The sequence below is a fragment of the Takifugu flavidus genome, chromosome 7 (genome assembly GCF_003711565.1).
Source record: "Takifugu flavidus isolate HTHZ2018 chromosome 7, ASM371156v2, whole genome shotgun sequence".
Taxonomy (NCBI): Eukaryota; Metazoa; Chordata; class Actinopteri; order Tetraodontiformes; family Tetraodontidae; genus Takifugu; species Takifugu flavidus.
Window position 1 is genome coordinate 13,251,508 of NC_079526.1, and position 18,414 is coordinate 13,269,921.

General features: G+C 45.8%; 2 protein-coding genes across 2 annotated transcripts; both read right to left on the reverse strand.

The window, feature by feature from the left end:
* Nucleotides 1–116: 116 nt before the first annotated feature.
* pgm1 (phosphoglucomutase 1) lies at nucleotides 117–5,390 on the reverse strand. The gene is made up of 11 exons (XM_057037953.1): nucleotides 5,056–5,390; nucleotides 3,732–3,894; nucleotides 3,499–3,642; nucleotides 3,301–3,426; nucleotides 3,041–3,231; nucleotides 2,307–2,461; nucleotides 2,104–2,219; nucleotides 1,891–2,026; nucleotides 1,488–1,671; nucleotides 1,177–1,311; nucleotides 117–558 (listed from the first exon to the last, which is right to left on the reverse strand). The coding sequence occupies exons 1-11, from the start codon at nucleotides 5,299–5,301 to the stop codon at nucleotides 469–471; spliced, it is 1,686 nt and encodes a 561-aa protein (XP_056893933.1). The 5' UTR covers nucleotides 5,302–5,390; the 3' UTR covers nucleotides 117–468.
* A 1,039-nt stretch (nucleotides 5,391–6,429) lies between these two features.
* efcab7 (EF-hand calcium binding domain 7) lies at nucleotides 6,430–13,288 on the reverse strand. The gene is made up of 13 exons (XM_057037952.1): nucleotides 12,947–13,288; nucleotides 12,453–12,664; nucleotides 12,221–12,307; nucleotides 11,773–11,995; nucleotides 10,135–10,250; nucleotides 8,602–8,743; nucleotides 8,426–8,535; nucleotides 8,013–8,176; nucleotides 7,800–7,933; nucleotides 7,535–7,683; nucleotides 7,239–7,448; nucleotides 7,056–7,163; nucleotides 6,430–6,949 (listed from the first exon to the last, which is right to left on the reverse strand). The coding sequence occupies exons 1-13, from the start codon at nucleotides 13,074–13,076 to the stop codon at nucleotides 6,869–6,871; spliced, it is 1,866 nt and encodes a 621-aa protein (XP_056893932.1). The 5' UTR covers nucleotides 13,077–13,288; the 3' UTR covers nucleotides 6,430–6,868.
* Between the last annotated feature and the right edge of the window lie 5,126 nt (nucleotides 13,289–18,414).

Below are 18,414 nucleotides of genomic sequence, written 5' to 3' on the forward strand. Positions count from 1 at the left end.
GAATAACCGCCCCCCCCCCAGTCCCATTGACTTTCCCTTGACGTAACAGCACCAAACGTGTTAGTTTGTGTTGAGAAGGAAAACAGTGGATAAAAAAGAATCCAGGAGCCCAGGAGTTGATGTCAGGTTCATTTATTGGTGGATGGGTTAGATCAGAGGCACCAGGTCGGGGAGGGACGTGGGGGGGGGAGCTGCCCCAGTCTGCTGAGCTCTGGTCAGCTCTCTGTTGTTAGTTTTGATGATGCTGAATGATATAAATAACTCTTCTCCCTTATATTAGCATATTAGCGCTCAGTAACACTCGAGGGTGGCAGTGATCGGCGACAGACGTCTTCGGGGATTTTTTTCATGTTTTTCATCCAGTTCGGGGGCTGACACCGATAAAGCATCCGGGGGCAGCTTCACCCCCCCGTCTACAGAGTGGAGGTATCCTGTTGCAGGGCGGGTGAAGGCAGCGTGGCAGCGGGATCATGTGATCACTGTGGGGCCAGTGCGTCCAGTCGTCTCGCGGAGCTGGGAGACCTTCAGGGCGATGTCTACCAGGGGGGCCAGCATCACCTGCACGCACCACACAAGCATAAACAACGGCTCACTTCCTGTTTCCTGACAGCGGAGCCTTGCACGAGAGCACAGAGGCTTGTCAACAGTCAGCTGGATACAGACAAACTTGGCAGAGAACGTGCAGCGTTTGAAGCCTCTTAACGTCCAAAGATCAAATCTGTGTGTAAATCAAACCAGCCAGGAGCCAAACACATGACCCATGAACCCGCCAGCCGTTTATCTGTCAGGTTACAATTCTCAAACAATAATGTTCTGCTTATCAGCTGTCAGCAGCAAATAAGACGATTCCAGTTTAATTCAGGCTGCGTCCCACTTTCCTGTTCTGCACCCCCTCCCTGTCAGCACCACCTGGACTGTCTTTATCCTCAGTTTAATAAGCTTTTTCTTCCCATGGTTCGCGTCCGTGGGGAAGATAAGCTGCAATAACTCAAGCCTCAAACAAACATCAGCCCACATATGAATCACTCTGCAGCTCTGGGAGCCGCTCGCACAGACGCGAGGACGTGGACGTCACGCACGCTCGTGATTTTACAGAACTGGCCGGCGGTCTCGTTTAACGCGCGTTTATTTTCCTATCCCATGACGTCGCCGTCTGGCTGTCTTTACTGTCCTGACCTGTGGGTCCTGGTAAATCTTCTGGGGGTCCTTCTCGTAGCTGTCGATGTAGAGCCTGATTGTGGCTCCGGCGCTGCCCGTGCCGCTCAGGCGGAAAATAATTCTGGAACCATCGGAAAAGATGATCCTGAGGCCCTGAGAGGGAAACGTGGAAAGATGAAGAAAAACTGTGACTGTGAAAAGCAGGAAGGAATGAAACTATGATAGGAGTCTAGTCTATAGTGACGGCCGTTAGATCTGCGTTCCTCCTAGTTTAATGCAACACTGTACTGCCTGTTTGACTTCCTATTTATTAAATGTTTGTCTCTTACCTGGTTTTTGGACACACTTCCGTCCACAGGGTCTGTGTAGGCAAAGTTGTCAGCAACAGCCACTTCATAGCTCTTGTCACCAGAGGAGAACTTCTTTCCGATAAAGGATGGGTCGAACATGGCTTTCTCAAGATCTTTGATCATCTTGTTGGCAGCATCAGAATCGACCTCCTCATAATCATACCTGGATGAGAAAATAGAATCCGGTCTTACGCTGGAGACGCAGGCCGGCACCTTTCTTGTGTGCCACTGGGGGGCGCCAAACAGCAGTTTATGGAACTGATATTTATTCATTAGGCCATTACAATAGGAGCTGTTTTCACTCCTTAGAACTTGAAGTAGTGCTCTTTAGATCCTCAATGTCATTATTTAAAATAATTATTTTACAGAAATCAGTGGTGACCTGGTGAAGAAGTTCCTCCCAAACTTCTGCCAGTGGTCTTTCATGATGTCTTCCACACTCTGTTTCCTGACAGCCAAGATGGACAACCATGCGAGCACTGCCCACAAGCCATCCTTCTCCCGGATATGATCTGATCCTGTTCAAACAGCAGAGGGAGAAGCTTAGAGCTGCTCATGTACTGGAACATCAACGTGAATTACTTCATTTTCTCACCTGTGCCGAAGCTTTCCTCACCACACAGGGAGAGTTTACCAGCATCCATCAGATTCCCAAAGAATTTCCAGCCAGTCGGAGTCTCATACATCTGCATCTTTAGCGCCTTAGCCACACTGGAACACACAATAAGACACAGACAACATGTAGCCTGTTCTGTTTATAGAGGAAATTAGTATTCGTGATGCGTTTCCTTTATTTACTTGTCCAGTGCTCCACTGGTCGGCATGCTGCGGGCCAGACCTTTGACCCCAGTCTTCTGGAAGTATGGGATGCAGGTAATATTGGCAGCGATGGCAGCCACGGAGTCTGAAGGGTTCACGAAGAAGCCGTGTTTACCCAGAACCATGTTACGGTCCTGAAGAGACGGAAAAGGGGGAAAAAAAAGATATGTAGTGTTTAATTCTCTATTTCCTGTGCTGTAGTTAACAGCAATAACCAAGTTAACTGGGCACACATCCATAATTCAGGTTAATTAGGCGTCCAAAAGTATGGGTAGAACGATAGAACGGATAGAACGGATAGAACGGATAGAACGAGTAAATACTGGCATTTAACTCCAGTGGTGCGATCAAGATCAAACATGTTCCGGTTCACACCCACCAAAACACAACAGGAAGTCTTCTAATACATATCGAGAGCGACCTGTTAAGAGCCTAAAATAGGACCAATCAGGATCAGGTCAGACAGAAGGTCAAAGACCAGAGCGACCTGCACGTCCCAAACGGTGAGGAGCTATCATTGAATTCCATTGGGAAGCAAACATTCCAAGCTGTTATGAAAGGAGAACCTGTGACAGAGCAGACTCAACAGGTCTGATCCACCGTCTACAACATGAGGAGGCCTGTCAGAAGGAAGAAGAAAACACTGCCTGGCTAATTTTCATTAGCCTGGCCAATGAAGCAGCTGAGTAGCTCCGACAGACCAGATTACTTACACCATCGCCATCAAAAGCAGCTCCTAAGTCATAGTCTCCAGTCTTCATGGTGTTGACCAGGTCAGCAGCGTAGGTCAGGTTAGGGTCGGGGTGATGGCCTCCAAAGTCGTCCTGGGGGACACAGTTAACGGCTGAGTTGGCAGGAGAACCAAGTTCCTCACAGACTATCTTCTTCACATAAGGACCAACCACTAAAAGGAGGCAAAGACTTCAGAAACGAACAATCACAGTGGGAATACAGAGACCGTCCGCGCTCTCACCGCCGTGCATGGCGTCCAGGCGCACGTTGATGTGACTGGGTCCTGACAGAAGCTGCTTCAGGGCAGCAAAGTCAAAGATGCCCCTCAGCATCTCAGCGTAGGCCTCCACGGAGTCAACGATCTCCACTGAGGATCAGAGGAACCAGGTTCAGAAGGCAGAAGACCATAAACTGGTTAATTGTGATGATCTGGGATCACCTGTGAAGGGCTTGAAGGTGTCCACCTCGAACGTTTGCTTGCCAATTTTGGCTAGATCCACTTTGAGCTCTGGGCAGATGTGATACTCCTGCAGGACTTTGCTGACCTCGAATATTTGGTTTGTAATGGCCTCTGGAGCAGGTCCTGGAGAGGAGAGAAACAGCGTCGTGGTGAGGACAGGAAGTACAGAGAAACCAGCCTTAAGTGTGGCGACGCGACCTTTGGCCTCTCACCTCCACTGGCGATGTTGTACTTAATCCCAAAGTCTCCGTTGGGGCCTCCGGGGTTGTGGCTGGCCGTGAGGATGATGCCGCCCACTGCCTTTATCTTGCGGATCACACAGGAGACCGCCGGGGTGGACATGATGCCATTCTGACCGATGACAAGATGGCCGATCTAGAGAAGAGGGCACAAGTCCACCAGGGCGTGAACACACACGTGAAACTGCACGAGGACTCCTTTAGTCCTGAGAGACGGATGCAATCATCACAGTAGCCTGCACAAGGCTGCTCGAAGACAGGAATATCCCTCTGACCCCCACCAACCATCGGGAATAGCTGCAACCCTGAGGTGCCCCCCTGTGTCTGGGCTCTGCAGCGTCACGCAACATCCAGACTCTGAGCATCCACTGCAAAGAAGAGGAACCACAGCTGCAACCGTCCTTGGTGCATGTTGAAGAGGCCGAGTTGGCGTGAAACGTTCATCTGAGGAGTCCAGATCACAGTTAACCACGGTTCTATTAGCTCTGCTCCACGCACACGCCGGACGTGACCGGCTGCACGTCGGCCGTCACGCCTCCCGCTCCCCCCGAAGTCTTTGCGGAGAGAATCAGCCAGTCACATCCGACCAAACCTCCTCATTAAACAGCCCAGCTTCAGGCTGTCATTCTCCTCTTGCACCACCGGATAGACCTTATGCAAGTCCGGATTATGTAAAAGCAAACTGCGCTCTCCGGTGTCGGAATCCGGTATAAATGTCAAAGGTGATGGTTTGGTGCATTTGCTCGATCCAGACAGATTGGCTGCAGGTCCAGGCGTGTTTTACCGACCACCTGTGTCTTTTTCTCAATATTAATGAGCAAATCGGTCATTTAATGCAGCCTCTAAGGCTGACAATCTTCGGGTTCAGACAGAAATGGCACCCTTGCTCAATCACAATGATATGCTAAAGGATAAAGATTTATTCATTGCATAAGAAAGCCCAAATTAAATCGTTCCATGAACGCGTGTGAGTTTTAAAAGCGCAACATTCGATGTCGTCCCTTTACACCCTGCACCTCCACATTAGCCATTCAATACTTTTGTTAAAAGTAAACTCGCTCCTAGCTATAATAACGAAGTCCAAATGTTATACAATGGCTAAAAGTTTAGATGAAGAGTGTATATGCACTGTCATGTCAAGAAAACGACTAAATTTGACGGATGTTCTCAGCTAGCTAATGCTAATCGTTTCCATGGGCTTCTACGCTGTTGGAGCTCCGTTAGCTAGCGAGCTAATGCTACACACCGAGGGGGCGTCCTACGGGGAGGGGGGGCGACACGTTGCTCCCATACTGACCCCATTGGCAGCAGCGATCTGGACGATCAGCTGAATGGCGTCCTTCATGAAGAACCTGCCATCTCCCCCCACCACCAGAGAGGCCGCCTGGCGCTGGGCGGGCTCCACCACGGAGAGGACGCTCTGGATGAAGTTCTCGGCGTAGTGCTGGTTCTGCTGGAACACCGTCACCCGCTTCCTCAGCCCGCTCGTCCCGGGCTTCTGGTCCGTGTACGGCTTCGTCTTGACCGTCGTTATTTTCACCATGGCTGACGCGCACCGAGCACCTTGGGTCGACCTGTGTGATCCGCGGAGTGGTGCGACGAGGACGCGGCTGCAGTGGCGGAGCAGCGGGGGGGGGGAGGGGAGGCACACACGCCCCCCTCCGTTTAAAGGGCACATCCGCCCCCTCCGCTGACAGGAGCCCCTGGAGGACCTCTGCACTCCAAACAGCGTTTATGGCCACGAGCGTGCTTAATCAAACGTTAATAAATAGATAATGGTGTCACATTAGCGCCCGAATTTGAGGCTTTTAAAAAACAGTGAGTGGTGGGTGAAGCCCAGAGAGGAGGATGAACTGAAGACAGGGTGATTCCGTGTATAAAGGAATGTTTTAAAGTGATTCACTTAATCGCCTAACTCCCATTTTCTCTTCATCTGCCTGTTGTATTTCCTGAACCATCAGTTCAGTTTAACACGTTTCCTTCTCAAAACGAGACGTCACAGCTGGTGAGAGGACGTTAATCCACCAGAGTCACTTCCTGATGGTATTAAGTCACGCTTGAAGACTCTTCTGACCTTTTAATCCTTTCATTTCAGACAAACCTCTGAGACTTTTGCAGGGAGACATATCGACATACGAGTCTATTTGCGTTTCAGTGACAATATTGAGAAACGGTCTCCTCGGCTGTGTTTGCCTGTTGCCTCAGTGTCTGATTATCACAAGGAGCAAAGTTTAACGTCTAACCACGTATGTGGGGCATGTGCTAATTGTGGGGCTGCTTTTATAAAAATGAAGCAGCGGCAGTTTTTTTTTTGGGGGGGGGGGCATCATGGAGTTAGACGACCCTGAGCAGCGGCAGTAAAACTTTGTGTTTGGGAGGAAGAGCAGAGGCTCCGGACATTAAATACATCTCACACCGTGTGGCATTTAGTTAGCTGCCTCTACTGTTTCAGCACTGAAAGTCAAAGGTCAAATAATGGCTCGAAAGGTATAAATAGAAGGTCGGGACTGCCCTCGATTGGAAAGGCCAAGGGCAAATAAAGCATGTCTAGCGCAACACAAAGGTATGCGCCGCCCCGACAACCCCGAATCTCTACATTAATACGAAGGGACGACAGCAGAGAGGCCAAAGCAGCAGAGTTCATGCAGGAAGACACAAAGAACCAAGAGGGTCAAAGGATATTTGAATATTCTGGAGCTAAATTCACGCGTAGAGTTAAATAACATCAGCTCTGATCTTTTGGTTTCATGAATCTATACAGAGAGATAAAAAATCACACTTTTTAAATCGTACAAATTAACCGAGCAGCTAAAATTCTGATTTATAAAGCAACTTTAAAGCAGCTGACTTTTACAAACGACAACTTCCTCTAAATGATAATAAAGATATAAACTAAGGTGGCCATTGAGCCACAACTTGATCTCAGTTTAACTGGATTTACTTGAAGGCCACACGGTCAGTAAACATCAATGCCTGAACATCTCTGAAATACGGCCCCTCCTTTAAAGCTTTCTGACAAATTACGGCAGAGATGGTAAAATATAACAATAACGGCTCATTTCTATAGATTATGGCTCCTGTTTTGTGCTGTTGCCTAAAGTTTCCCAGCTTCATGTGGAGGGCAGCAGAGTCTCCACACAGTTATAAGTCCAGTCCTGCCTCTCGTTCACCGGTAGGACATGTTGACACACCTACGAGACAGGACACACGTCTTTGCATTGATCATCGTCTCAGTATTATTATTTTTTTGTTTCTGAGAGTTTCTGTCACTGGAATGGGACATTTAGGCGTATTCACCATCTTGGTCCTTGCTGGCACTTCGACAGCAAACACATTGAGGCCTCTGCTGCTGCAGCAGTTCCTGCTCTGCTCGTTGTTCACGTGAACCGTCGCTTTCTGGTTGGTCTGGAACACACAACAACCACGTGTTGCAACGTGCTGGACCAAAATTCTGGAGAAAACCCCCCACACGGAGACTACCTTGTTGGCTATGAGTGTGGAGATCCTGTGTTCCCCTCGGTAGGTGTAGATGAAGACGCTTTCCTGCCCCCTCAGTGCTCTGGCTCCAGCCCTGGCAGTGATGGACTTCTGGAGGGCCTGATTCAGAAGCCTGGGTCCTGAGGCCATACTGACAGGCTGGATGGATGGTTGAGCAGCTTCACAGTGGACATCTATCTGGAACGGACACGCCTGGAGAGGAGTTCACGTAAGATACTCAAGGACTACAAGTCAGAATGTGTGACTCCTTTGAATAAAGACTGGAGGATGATACAAACATCTACGAGCTCCAGCATTCGGTTGTAGCCCATCGCTTCCAGGCTGAGCCACAGGTCAGCAGGGTCTCCTTCCTTCTCTGTGGCCTCCAACAGGTTCAGCTCCATGAAGCCCTGTCGTGTCAGCTGATTCTTCCTCATGTCAAAGTTTTCTGCTCATCCAACATAAACAACACAACAAATGAGTTTTCAAACAAACCAGTTTTCACCATAGTTCACGCCGCCCACATAAATACACACACGCTGTGTGTCTTGGAGAAATTCTGACCTTTGCAAACCAGCCAGGCATCCTTATCACATTTCTCTCCACTGGTGCGCAGCTCAAAGAAGTTGTACTCCTCTAAACTGAGCAAACCATTTCCGTCAATGTCTATGATGTCAAAGATGTCAGACAGCGCCTCCCTGTGGCCAACATGAGCAACACAGCAACGTACAGTTTTGGTAATTAAAGGTGCAACATTGTGCATATTTTCATACCAACCTGAGCTCTCGGGAGAGGTCAATTTCTTCTGTGTCGGACCTGTTGATAAGTTCTACTGCTTTACCAGAAGTTGTTTTCTTATTTCTCCTCTTTAGTTTGCAGCCACTAGTGAAGGGAAGCAGGTAGTAACTCCCAGCATTCAGCTCCCCTTTCCAAACATATTTCTGCAAGAATCAGGCAGTAGAAAAGTGTGTAAACACATAGAACATCAACTTCATGGCATTTGCACGCTGCTGTAGTTTTACTAACATTTGTTTTGGATAAAAAACATGTTTCTCCAGTCAGATTGACTCCAGGAGTCACATGGAACCACTTTATTTTCATATCTGACTGATCTGAGCGTGTGTTTCATCACTGGTTATTAACTCTGAACATTCAACCACTCTTATCTGTCGTTTGAAGCTCAAACATACCTCTCTGTCCCTCGCCTCGGTAAAACACACCAAGGTTGAGTCCTCTTTAGCTTCACCAGCTGACGTGACAAAAAGAGCCGTGTCCACCGCCATCCACGAAGACGGTATATCTGGACAATAAAGACGATTACGTTATTGAAATTCACCATTCCACCAATGATACTGAGCGTCAGTACCGGGCCGTCGGCTGAGGCTGAGCGGCTGGATGGTCAGGTAGACGTTTGTGGTCTGGGGGATGTGGAGCTGATACTGCAGAGAGCCGATACTCCCGTCAGTCTCAACGAAGAAACAGCCCCTCACGCCACTGTTGTACCACTCCTGGGGAAAAAAGACATTTCTGTCAGTCACATCACACTCAAACAAGCAAGATGAGGGGAATTCCTGAGTAAATACTTTCAAAAGTTCACATTTGCTACGTAAAATGCACTTCAACATGTTATACTCCTGTTTGTCCAGCTGGGGGCAGAAGTGTGACACCGGTTTGCTAAAGCTTTCAGTTCCAGCAGGTCATGATAGAAAAAACTGGAATCCATTTAACTTTGATAAATACAGCCATTTCAGTTTCATGGCAGCGCGCCTTCAAAACCATCAAGAGACTACTCAGGCGATATTTATGAATCCCAATATTTTGTCTAGTTGTAAAATCCTGACGGTCCTTTTCCAGGCAGCACAACTAAAATTAGGTAATAATTTGAAACAGGGACATCAAAACAAGTTTTTCTTCCATTCATTGGAGACACATTAAAGGGAACCACAGTTGGCGTGTGCACACGTTAGGGGACACCGAGGAACAAACACAGCCTGGAACAGGCGACATTTCCTTCTGCATGGATCAATAAATCACCAAGTTTAACAAAGAAAAATACCATAAAGATGGAGCGTGTCATTCCTTTAGAGCAAAGCCATTTTCTCCACGTATTTATCCCGGGCTGTGAGAGACATAAAAGATCCGACCATAACACTTTGGTGCTTTGTCCAGACAACATGAAATGAGGAAAATTGCCACGGGCACACGTCAGCTACTTAAAGATTTCAGAATGAATGTCACCATCAAGAGTCAGCCTGCAGACTAATACAGATGCTGTCACCTGCTCTGGCCACAGAGCTGAGTTATTGCTTCACGGAGGGTCTCACACACACACACGCACACACACACAGCCCTCTGCTGCTCAATTATCAGCTCATGGCATTATAGCAGCCAAAATGGCGAGGACGCACATTCCTCCACCTCCGTGGTGTTTGGTCCCCTCCTGTCTCAACACGGAGCTTGACCTGAGATATGGGACATGGCGGACCGTTCCATTTATTTATTTATCTATTTATTTTTTCTAAAGGAGCAAACCAGCTGAGGTGAAGCCATAAAGGTAGAAAACAAAGCAGGCGGAGGAAAATACAGTGTGTCTCTAGCGATCCTGTGCTAAAATCACCCATCACACACAGCAGCGTCCGCTGTCATGGAGACGGGATTCACCCTATCATGGAGACGCTCATGGAGGTCACAGGAAACTAGGAAACAGACATATCCTCCACACCAGGTGCCGGATGAATGATGCGATGTTCATCATAAAAGGCAGCGAGACACAACGGGACAAAAATGGAATGTAATTGTTGCTCCACTTATATATGTTTATCCCTCAATGACCTCATAATCGTAAAACTTGTGAAACAATCTTGGTGGTAGCAACACTGTTATTAGGACTATTTATTACCTGTAAGCCCGAGGGCTCTTGTAATTTCAAGGCCTTGCCGGGTGTCATGGTGATTTGGTTTGAGAGGGACGAGCGTCTGCTGCGAGCTGAAGGAGGGCGGGATGAAGATCGGCTGTCTGTGGCGAAGCATAGAAAGCATTTTAAACCTTCCAAACACAAAACAATAAGACCCAGATTCATAACGAAGACTCTGGAGCGTCAACGTTGCTGCGGTAGAAGAGACAGCGTTTCTGGCTGACTGACAGAGGGAGGACAGCCCTCCCTTCTTCTAACGGTAAACACATTTTGAAAAGAGAGATGAGGTGGACAACATCATCGACACGGTAATCAGTCTTCCCAACAAGTCGGCGCCGAGGTCCGAGTGAAAGCGGCGATGTTGCATCTGCGCGCGGGAAAACTGTGATCTCAGCCCGGCTCAGCTTCAATTAATTACGGAGGTGTTTTAAATCACAAATGGCACAACAGCGGCGTGTCAAATGCATTACCTCAGACAACTTTTTCTCCCCGGAACACTAATTGAATCCAGAAAATGTCAATTCACTAATGAGGTGCCTGATTGTTTCACCGCCCGACAAATCAAGGTGCAAAGTGGTGTTATATGCTTCCAAGCAAATTACCCTGGCACAGAAATAATCAAGTCTGCTGTCAAAGATTGAAAAAAGAATTGGTGGCAGATATTTATACTAAAGAAATGGGAAGATGTTGACATAATTGGCATGAAAGGTGATTTTTCTTACAGGTAAAACACACTTTTCAAGATCCTACTAGCTTCGTCTGATTAATGTTTCACCAAATGAGCATTCAAAATTGTTTTGAAGGTTCCAGAATAACTCATTCAACACGTGTGAGTGGGCCACACTGTTGTGCCAGAGTCTTGTTCAAATGTAGGGGTATAAATCAATATGTGGGAGCGGCGCAATAATGTGATAATCCAGACAACTGTGTGGGAGCTCATTTGTTTTTGCAGTGCTGCTGGACGCGACCCTCCTCTCCACTTCTGTGAAATCCGTCCTCATCTCCCCAGTGAGAAGTGGTGGAATCCTCCAAATCAATAACATGAACATGGACTGACCACTTAAAGCAACCCCATCTATCATCCTGCTGGGGGTCTGTCCCTGGCTGTTCATTCAGATGATTAAAAAAAAAAAATCAGTTCAAAAAGCACCAAATGTGCATGTTGAACTTTTCATTCAAGCAGAAGAGTCTATTTTTATATCTTAAGGGTGCATACAGGGTTCAGGTGACCATCGTCCACCAGCGTAAAAGACATTTTGTCCCATCTCGTTACGGCAGAAATTATTGCCCAAATCACAACACTTTACGGTCTCCTCCCTCCAAACAATCACCCCTAATTGTGTTCCTATTATGATGTATTGCCTGTCCTAATGAGGTGATTTGTCACATGGGGAGTGAAAAATCGATCAATAACACAGCTATTAAATAAAACTAATCGCTGTAGACTGTAGAAGTAGACTGAATGGGCATTAGATCATTAGTGCCGCTCCTGACCTTACGTGCTGCACAGGTAGCCATTCTAGAGTGTCTGTGGTCACACAAGGCATCAAAAATCCTGAACATGTTGTGAATCTGCTCAGCGGTGTGTATATCTCACATTGTGCGGCGTTGTCGATTGTGTACCTTTCGTGGGTGTTATGTGCGACTCCTCCTGGGCCGTTTCTGAGGACGGAAGGAGAGTCGCTGCAGTTTGCGACGTCCCCGCGGCCGAGGAGGAGACGGAGCCCTTCGGAGGGCTGTACGATTGACTGCCAAAGTTCTGTCTCTTCAACTTTGCATTTGCTTCGAGCCTCTCCAAAGCTGCCGCCTCGCACCGTTCTACTGTGGATACAAAGAGTCTGCAGAACTGACAACAGGAAGGAATCAGGCATTAAGACGATGACACACGGGAACAGACCTCCATCGAGATGTAAACACAGATTTCTCCTGAGGCTACAAAGTTATTTTAGGTGTTATTTAACAATGTCACATGTAGAATAACGGCAAAATCATGAATGTCACAGGCTTGTACTGTATACTTGATAAGTGGTTACAAAAGTCAGGAACAGAGTAACTCGTAGCATAAACTTACTTCTGGATAGTTCAGTTTTCCATCTTTGTTGATGTCAAGTAATGAGAAAATAGTGCTGATTTCTTCAGTGGTCATTTTCTCTCCTCTCTGAAAGATGCAACTTATTCATTTTAATAGGAAAATTAGAGTTACACTGTAAACTGGAGAACATTTCTAATGCTTAATTTGATGTTTTAGCACCGTAAATGGATGCCAGAGTGTGCATTTCTTGCATTTGCCTTGTGCTACTCACAGTCGTCAGAGCCTTTTCCAGTTCAGTGTGTGAGATGTAGCCGTCCCCATTCACGTCCATCCTTTTAAATGCCCTCAGCAAGTCAGTTTCTTCAATTTTCCTTTCACATTTGAGGATTTCACAGAAGTCATCAAAGTTAAGTTTGGATGTTTTGGGAGTCCAGTATTTATTGAGGGTTGCACAGGAGGGATTTCTGCCAGCTTGCTGAAGAGCTTGGGATAGATAGAGAGAGAAAAATCATTGATTGACAAATTCTGCAGTGAACAACAATCGAGTAGGCAGTGTTTCAAAGCTAGGTGATATCTTTTGTATAGTGCTTTGGAATGATTTGCAAACACGTTTAGAATTGATAGGAATTTTGGAATAGCACATCAAACAGATTTAATGGCAAAACTTTGCTGGTCTCTCCATCATCGGGGAGGCATCACACACAAATACACCCACGGTTACTGCAGACAAAGATGGGATTTGACTGTACATAAGCAGACGCTTACCACGACACAACTGTTGTTTTGAAGATATATTCATCAAACTTGATTTGAATACAGACAGATATGCGGCTCTGCAGTGTAGGTAGAAGGTTTCTTCTTCATCCGGAGTGCGGAATGACTCTTGAAGAGACATTTTGTTAAAAAAACAAAACAGACTTAGCTTTAGCGATGTTAGCACCCTAAGCTTCGAAACCAGACGATTGGTAAATATATGTAGTTTTCAACGCGCATTGAAAGCTGACTGAGAAGATCGTTCCGTGTATTTAATTTAACATCAGCAACAGCATCAGTAAGTCAATCATTAGCGCAGAGAATCTGTTGCTAGGTAAACAACAGCTCCCTACGGTGTCCCACAAAATTCAGCACTGAAGAAACAAACCATAAACCTTTCCGTATGTTGACCGTACTTATCTATGATTAAGTTGAATAATTTTTGCAACAAAGGCACTTCAAATTCTTCATTAAAGTCGAAAGTAAATGGTATTTCTCCCTTAATAATTTTCGGGGAAAGCGCTCCTGTACTCATGGAGCATCCGGAACGTCACGTAAAGGGTACAGTTTCACACGTACTGCTTTCGTGGACATAAGGCGCCAGTTTTGTAAATTTCATACAAAGACGGATATAACTGTGTATAACATCCCTGAGTATCTTTTACTTGTTATAGTTTATGATTTGATTGTTAACTTTAGGTCTATTATTTCCGAAATTTATTACTTTGAACAATTATAAAGGCACGCACTAAATATCCAAACTTTTTAATAGCGTGAAAGGAGCTCTTCCAATGGAAAGTGAGAAACGGGTAAGTAAAGAACTGGTTTTATTTCTACTCCTTTTTGCACGCATTTTGCTCTTCAGTCTGCATTTATTTACTTATTGCTTTTCAAAATTGTTCCTGTCCTAAATAGCCCAAAGCTTCCAAAATACCCGTACATGCAAAAAAGCATCCCACCCTGGCTGAGTCTGCAGGCCAAACAGGTGTGTTAGCAGTTATATTTGTTGCCATGTGACAAAGATCACGCCACTTTTACATACAACCTCATGTCACAATGAAATAATGACAGCAGTTGGAGATATGTTTGCACAGGTAGGATCAGATTATTTCAGACAGAGTATTTCTGTGTAAATGATCTTTTGCTGCATTTTAAGGGATTGTCTTCCTCCCCACTCAGCTCTCAAGTAAAATACTGTATATCAGTGTTCTCCAGGCTGCAATAAAGATGTGTTGTTTAATCAACAGGCAAGACAAAACTCAAAAGACGATCAGAAAAGGAGCCGCAGACAGAGTTGGAAAAGTGAGCTTTCATTTTCACATTTCTAATAATAGCCAGAAAAGTACAACAAAGAGATGGAAAGTAAAGCAGTGAGATGAAGGCTTACGCAGAGCAAATCTTTTAATGAGTGACTATATTTCAGTTGCCACACATTCCCGATGGTCATTATGACATATCAGACTTTAACGACAGGAGACACGGAATGACAGAGATCCATCAAGGGCGCAATGATCAGTGATTTACATAGCACTAAAAATAGTTGTATAAGATTCACTTAACACAAGAGCCATTTCCTCAGTCAAATCAGACATTTGGTGTCTGGCCCATCTGCCAAGACAAGCGTTAGTTTTTTAATTTTATAGTCCCATCATAATGTTACATGAGCTGGATTTACTGTACATTTATAACAGACATTTGATTATGTCAAACCAGGGTCATTTGGGGCATAGCTGGGTTGTATTTTCAGCTGTTCTGCCCTATCAGCTGATTGCGTTGGCATCTCAAGGATTTTTAAGAAGGATGGAAGTGCTAAAAGTTGAAGGTTTTCTCGGGTTTTACTCTCATTTGCTTTGACCAGACTGGACTTCCTGCGATCTAAACTGGAACGATCGGCAGATGAATTCATCAAGACCAGGAAAGAGTTGGAGGAAATACTGGTGAGGAAGAATCTTTCTTTGTTCTTAAAATAGTGCAGAAATATCTCTGTCTCTTTCACATCCCATAATGGAGAGGGGGGCTTTCATTACATACCCGATAATCTCTTTTGGGGTCAGTTGGAATAATCCTTTTTGTCTCGAGCTGTAATTATTTTTATTCATAAATAATCCATATTTGGAGTGATCTTCTCATCTTTTAAACTATTTTCCTTGCGCTGCGGCCAGAATTCCTCTCACGATCTCGATATTGTTTGAAATTAGTCAGAAGAGGGCAGCAGTGAACAACTCTTCCTCACCGACTCTTCCTCTGCTGGGCTGAAGACGGAGCTTCAGAGGCACCGAGAGCTGAGTACGTTTGCAGAGAAGTGAAACGCTGTTGCAAACATGACACAAGAACCATCATTTGCATTTTCCCCAGATTAAAAAACACATTAAACTCAATTTCTGTCTCTCTGAAAGGAAGAAATTCTCCTTTTTTCAGTGAATAATTTGACCTTTTCCAGCTTCCAAAGTGGAATCATCTTTGAAAGAACTCCATCGAGACCATAAACCTCAGGCTCAAGGTAACGTTTCTGCCGATCAGTGACACAAACAGGTTGCATCCGGGTGAGTTTTGGCCAGAATGTAAAGAAAATGTTCCTTCTTTTCCTCGGTTCTTCCTTCACATCACCCGTCTCTGGCGTCCTTCCATATATTTCAACGGGTGTGATTTTGACCGTATCTTTACATCTGTAAATGGCTGTAAGAAAACATTTTGGTCCCGGTCGTTAGTCGGTTTGAAGACGAGCATGAAACCATTGCAGTCATGAGGCTGCTGATTCTGGAGGACTTCCCCTCTGGTTACTGTCTCACTGTTTGCTGTGTTCCCCGCTCCGCTGTTCAACCCTCTGACCATCAATGGGGGCTTGTTTCAGAGGTCCAGGTGATCGTGTGCTCAGCAACAATCGGAGACAAACATTTTGTTATGGCTGCACAAACAAGTCATCATATTTCTTGGGGGAGAATGGATTATTTTAGGTACACACTGCGCCTGCAGCCCAGCAATTCTTGTGATCTAATCGCACAATGGCGACTTGTGTGAAATTAATAGGGGCTATTATCAAGAGGCCAGCCTGTTTTCCGATAAGGTTGTCAGAAATTATTTTAATTAGTTCCAGTAAGGGTGCTGAACGTACATGATGCATTGTGGATGCGCACCACAGGAATGTCACATTTTTGTCACATGGGGGGGATCCATGAAATGTATCAGTTTTGCATAAGCCTCATTACAACAACAGACTTCATAATGTCATGGCGGATCGCTGCCGAAGACAATTGGCACTCTGTGCATTGAGACACACTTTTTAAAGTAAACAAACAGTGATTCAAAGCAGCTGAACACTCGCTTCCTATATCTGCAGAGAGCATGAAATCCACACAGATGATGCTGATGGTATCTTGAAGCGTGATTCTGTCCCAGTGTAAAGTGTTTGCTTAGATTCTCTGCTGCCCCCAGGCTTTTTTTCTTCCTTCTGCTGGGAAAAAAACAGGGAAGTCTTTGGATCTGGAGAGCTTCATGCAGGCGGAGGACGGCAGAGAATGTGCCGGGTGTTCTCTTATCCTGATCTTATCATGAATTACAGACCTACTATTATATTTTAGGGACATGTTGATGCAGTAGATTCATCACATCAGACGGTTTGTTTGGTGGCAGGAATCGATTATGGCTCGTTTAAATGCTCGAATTGGATCCGGTCAGACTGCAGGACATGTTTGAAGGGAATATTTACTCATTTATTAATTGGCAGCTAAAAGTGAATGTTGTGTGAGACGTGTTGTTTAAAATTCTGCTTATATTCCAATTTGGGGTTTTCGGATGTGAACGTCGCAAATGTGGATTTTTCACGTTAACGCAGACTATGTTGCTAACATCAGCTGCTCTGAAATCCCAGCGAGCATGTCCGAACTCCCCCCCCCCCCCCGGTGTGGGCGTAAAGCTGACAGCACCACCGTGCTGCCAAGGCTGCAGAGTAAATCCAAGAGGACATTTAAACCTTGAAGGCCAATTATCCAACCCCACTATGCCTTCCTCCTATATCACTTCCTATCCTGCTTCATCCTTTTCACACCTTAAGAGGCTCCAATTAAGAAGCACTTATACTTCTCCTGCCAGTCTAAAGAAAGTTCAGCTAAGCCTTTTAAAGACGTGGCTTCTTGCGGATGCGAGCATAAATCCTGAGGGCAGAGTTGCCGTATTACAAATACCGGCAGCATCTGTATGTGCTGATGACTTCAAAATTGGAAAAGAAAGGCCTAATAATTCTGAGGCAAGTTTCCCTCCGCGGTGGGTATTGATTATTTGTGTGTGGTGTGAGATTTGGAAAATTCAATTAAAGGAGTTGTGCAAAGGATTCATAAATTCTGCCCCTGCAACCCCGATTCCAGACACGGTTATGTTCTAAATCAATGTTGCCCTTCACAATATATTTTCGTAGGGACATAAAAATAAATAACATTTAAACAGTTCTGCTTACCACAGACACAAATTTGATACCGTCCCAAGCTTTTACGCGGCCGCCGAACCCGGACCAGCACGCGTCCTCAGGACGGCATCATATTTTTATTGGAGTTTCTCCAATGGGAGCGGCCTATATAAAGGGAATATTAGGGTGACAAAATGAGGGGAAAGGGGAGTGCTCAGCAGTGTAAAAATTGATCAGGCCATGGATGGGGAAGATTTGTATGTTGGCAGTAATGGCCTGCATTAAAAAGGAAATTCCTTAAGATTTGATGAAAGTGATGGGACCGTGGGGGGGGGGGGGGGGGGGCGGCTGGTGCAGGCGGCGCCCAGACTGGGACGCATCAATCCTAGCAGGCCTCACAGACACTTGCCACATACCGGCCCGACGTTTTATGATTCCACCGTTGAAATTAGGGGAGGAGGGAGTTGTATATTAGGCCATTTAGGTTCAAGAGAAGCTGGTGGCCTTCGATCCACTGCGCTGGCAGGGCACTTTCTGATTCAGGAACTATCACCACACCTCATCTCAGAGGTTCCTTTTAAAGGTAGGAGGCAAATAAAAAGGGCCGTTAATCAATTTGCATCATGAGAGACGTTGGTAGACGATACTGTTCCTACAGAAAGTGCTGTAGGACTGATGCCTTCTGGGAAAACCTGACTGTCAGGCTGCAGTTAAGGCTCAGGTGGAACTTCTTTGTTTTAAAGGTCTTCAGCCAATCAGATGGAACCGGCTGACACCTCTGCTTATGTTCAGGGGCAAATCAGAGGTATTCGTGGGGTCCATGGGGCTGCTGGGTGGTCGCCGTGATTTATGGGTCCATTTTTGGAAACTAGGAACATTTTCCCATCTTTTATGAAACATGTTTTTACTTCTGTGGGGGAGGAGTCCATCCCCTGAGGAGTCTGACTGCTTCTTGCTCTATTAATGAAATCGTCTCACCACTCTGTATCTTGACCTGAGCATCATTTGATTTAAAAAAAAAAAAGGTGTTTTTTTTAACATTGCAATTGACTACAAATCCTCCATCTCTCCTTTCAGGAAG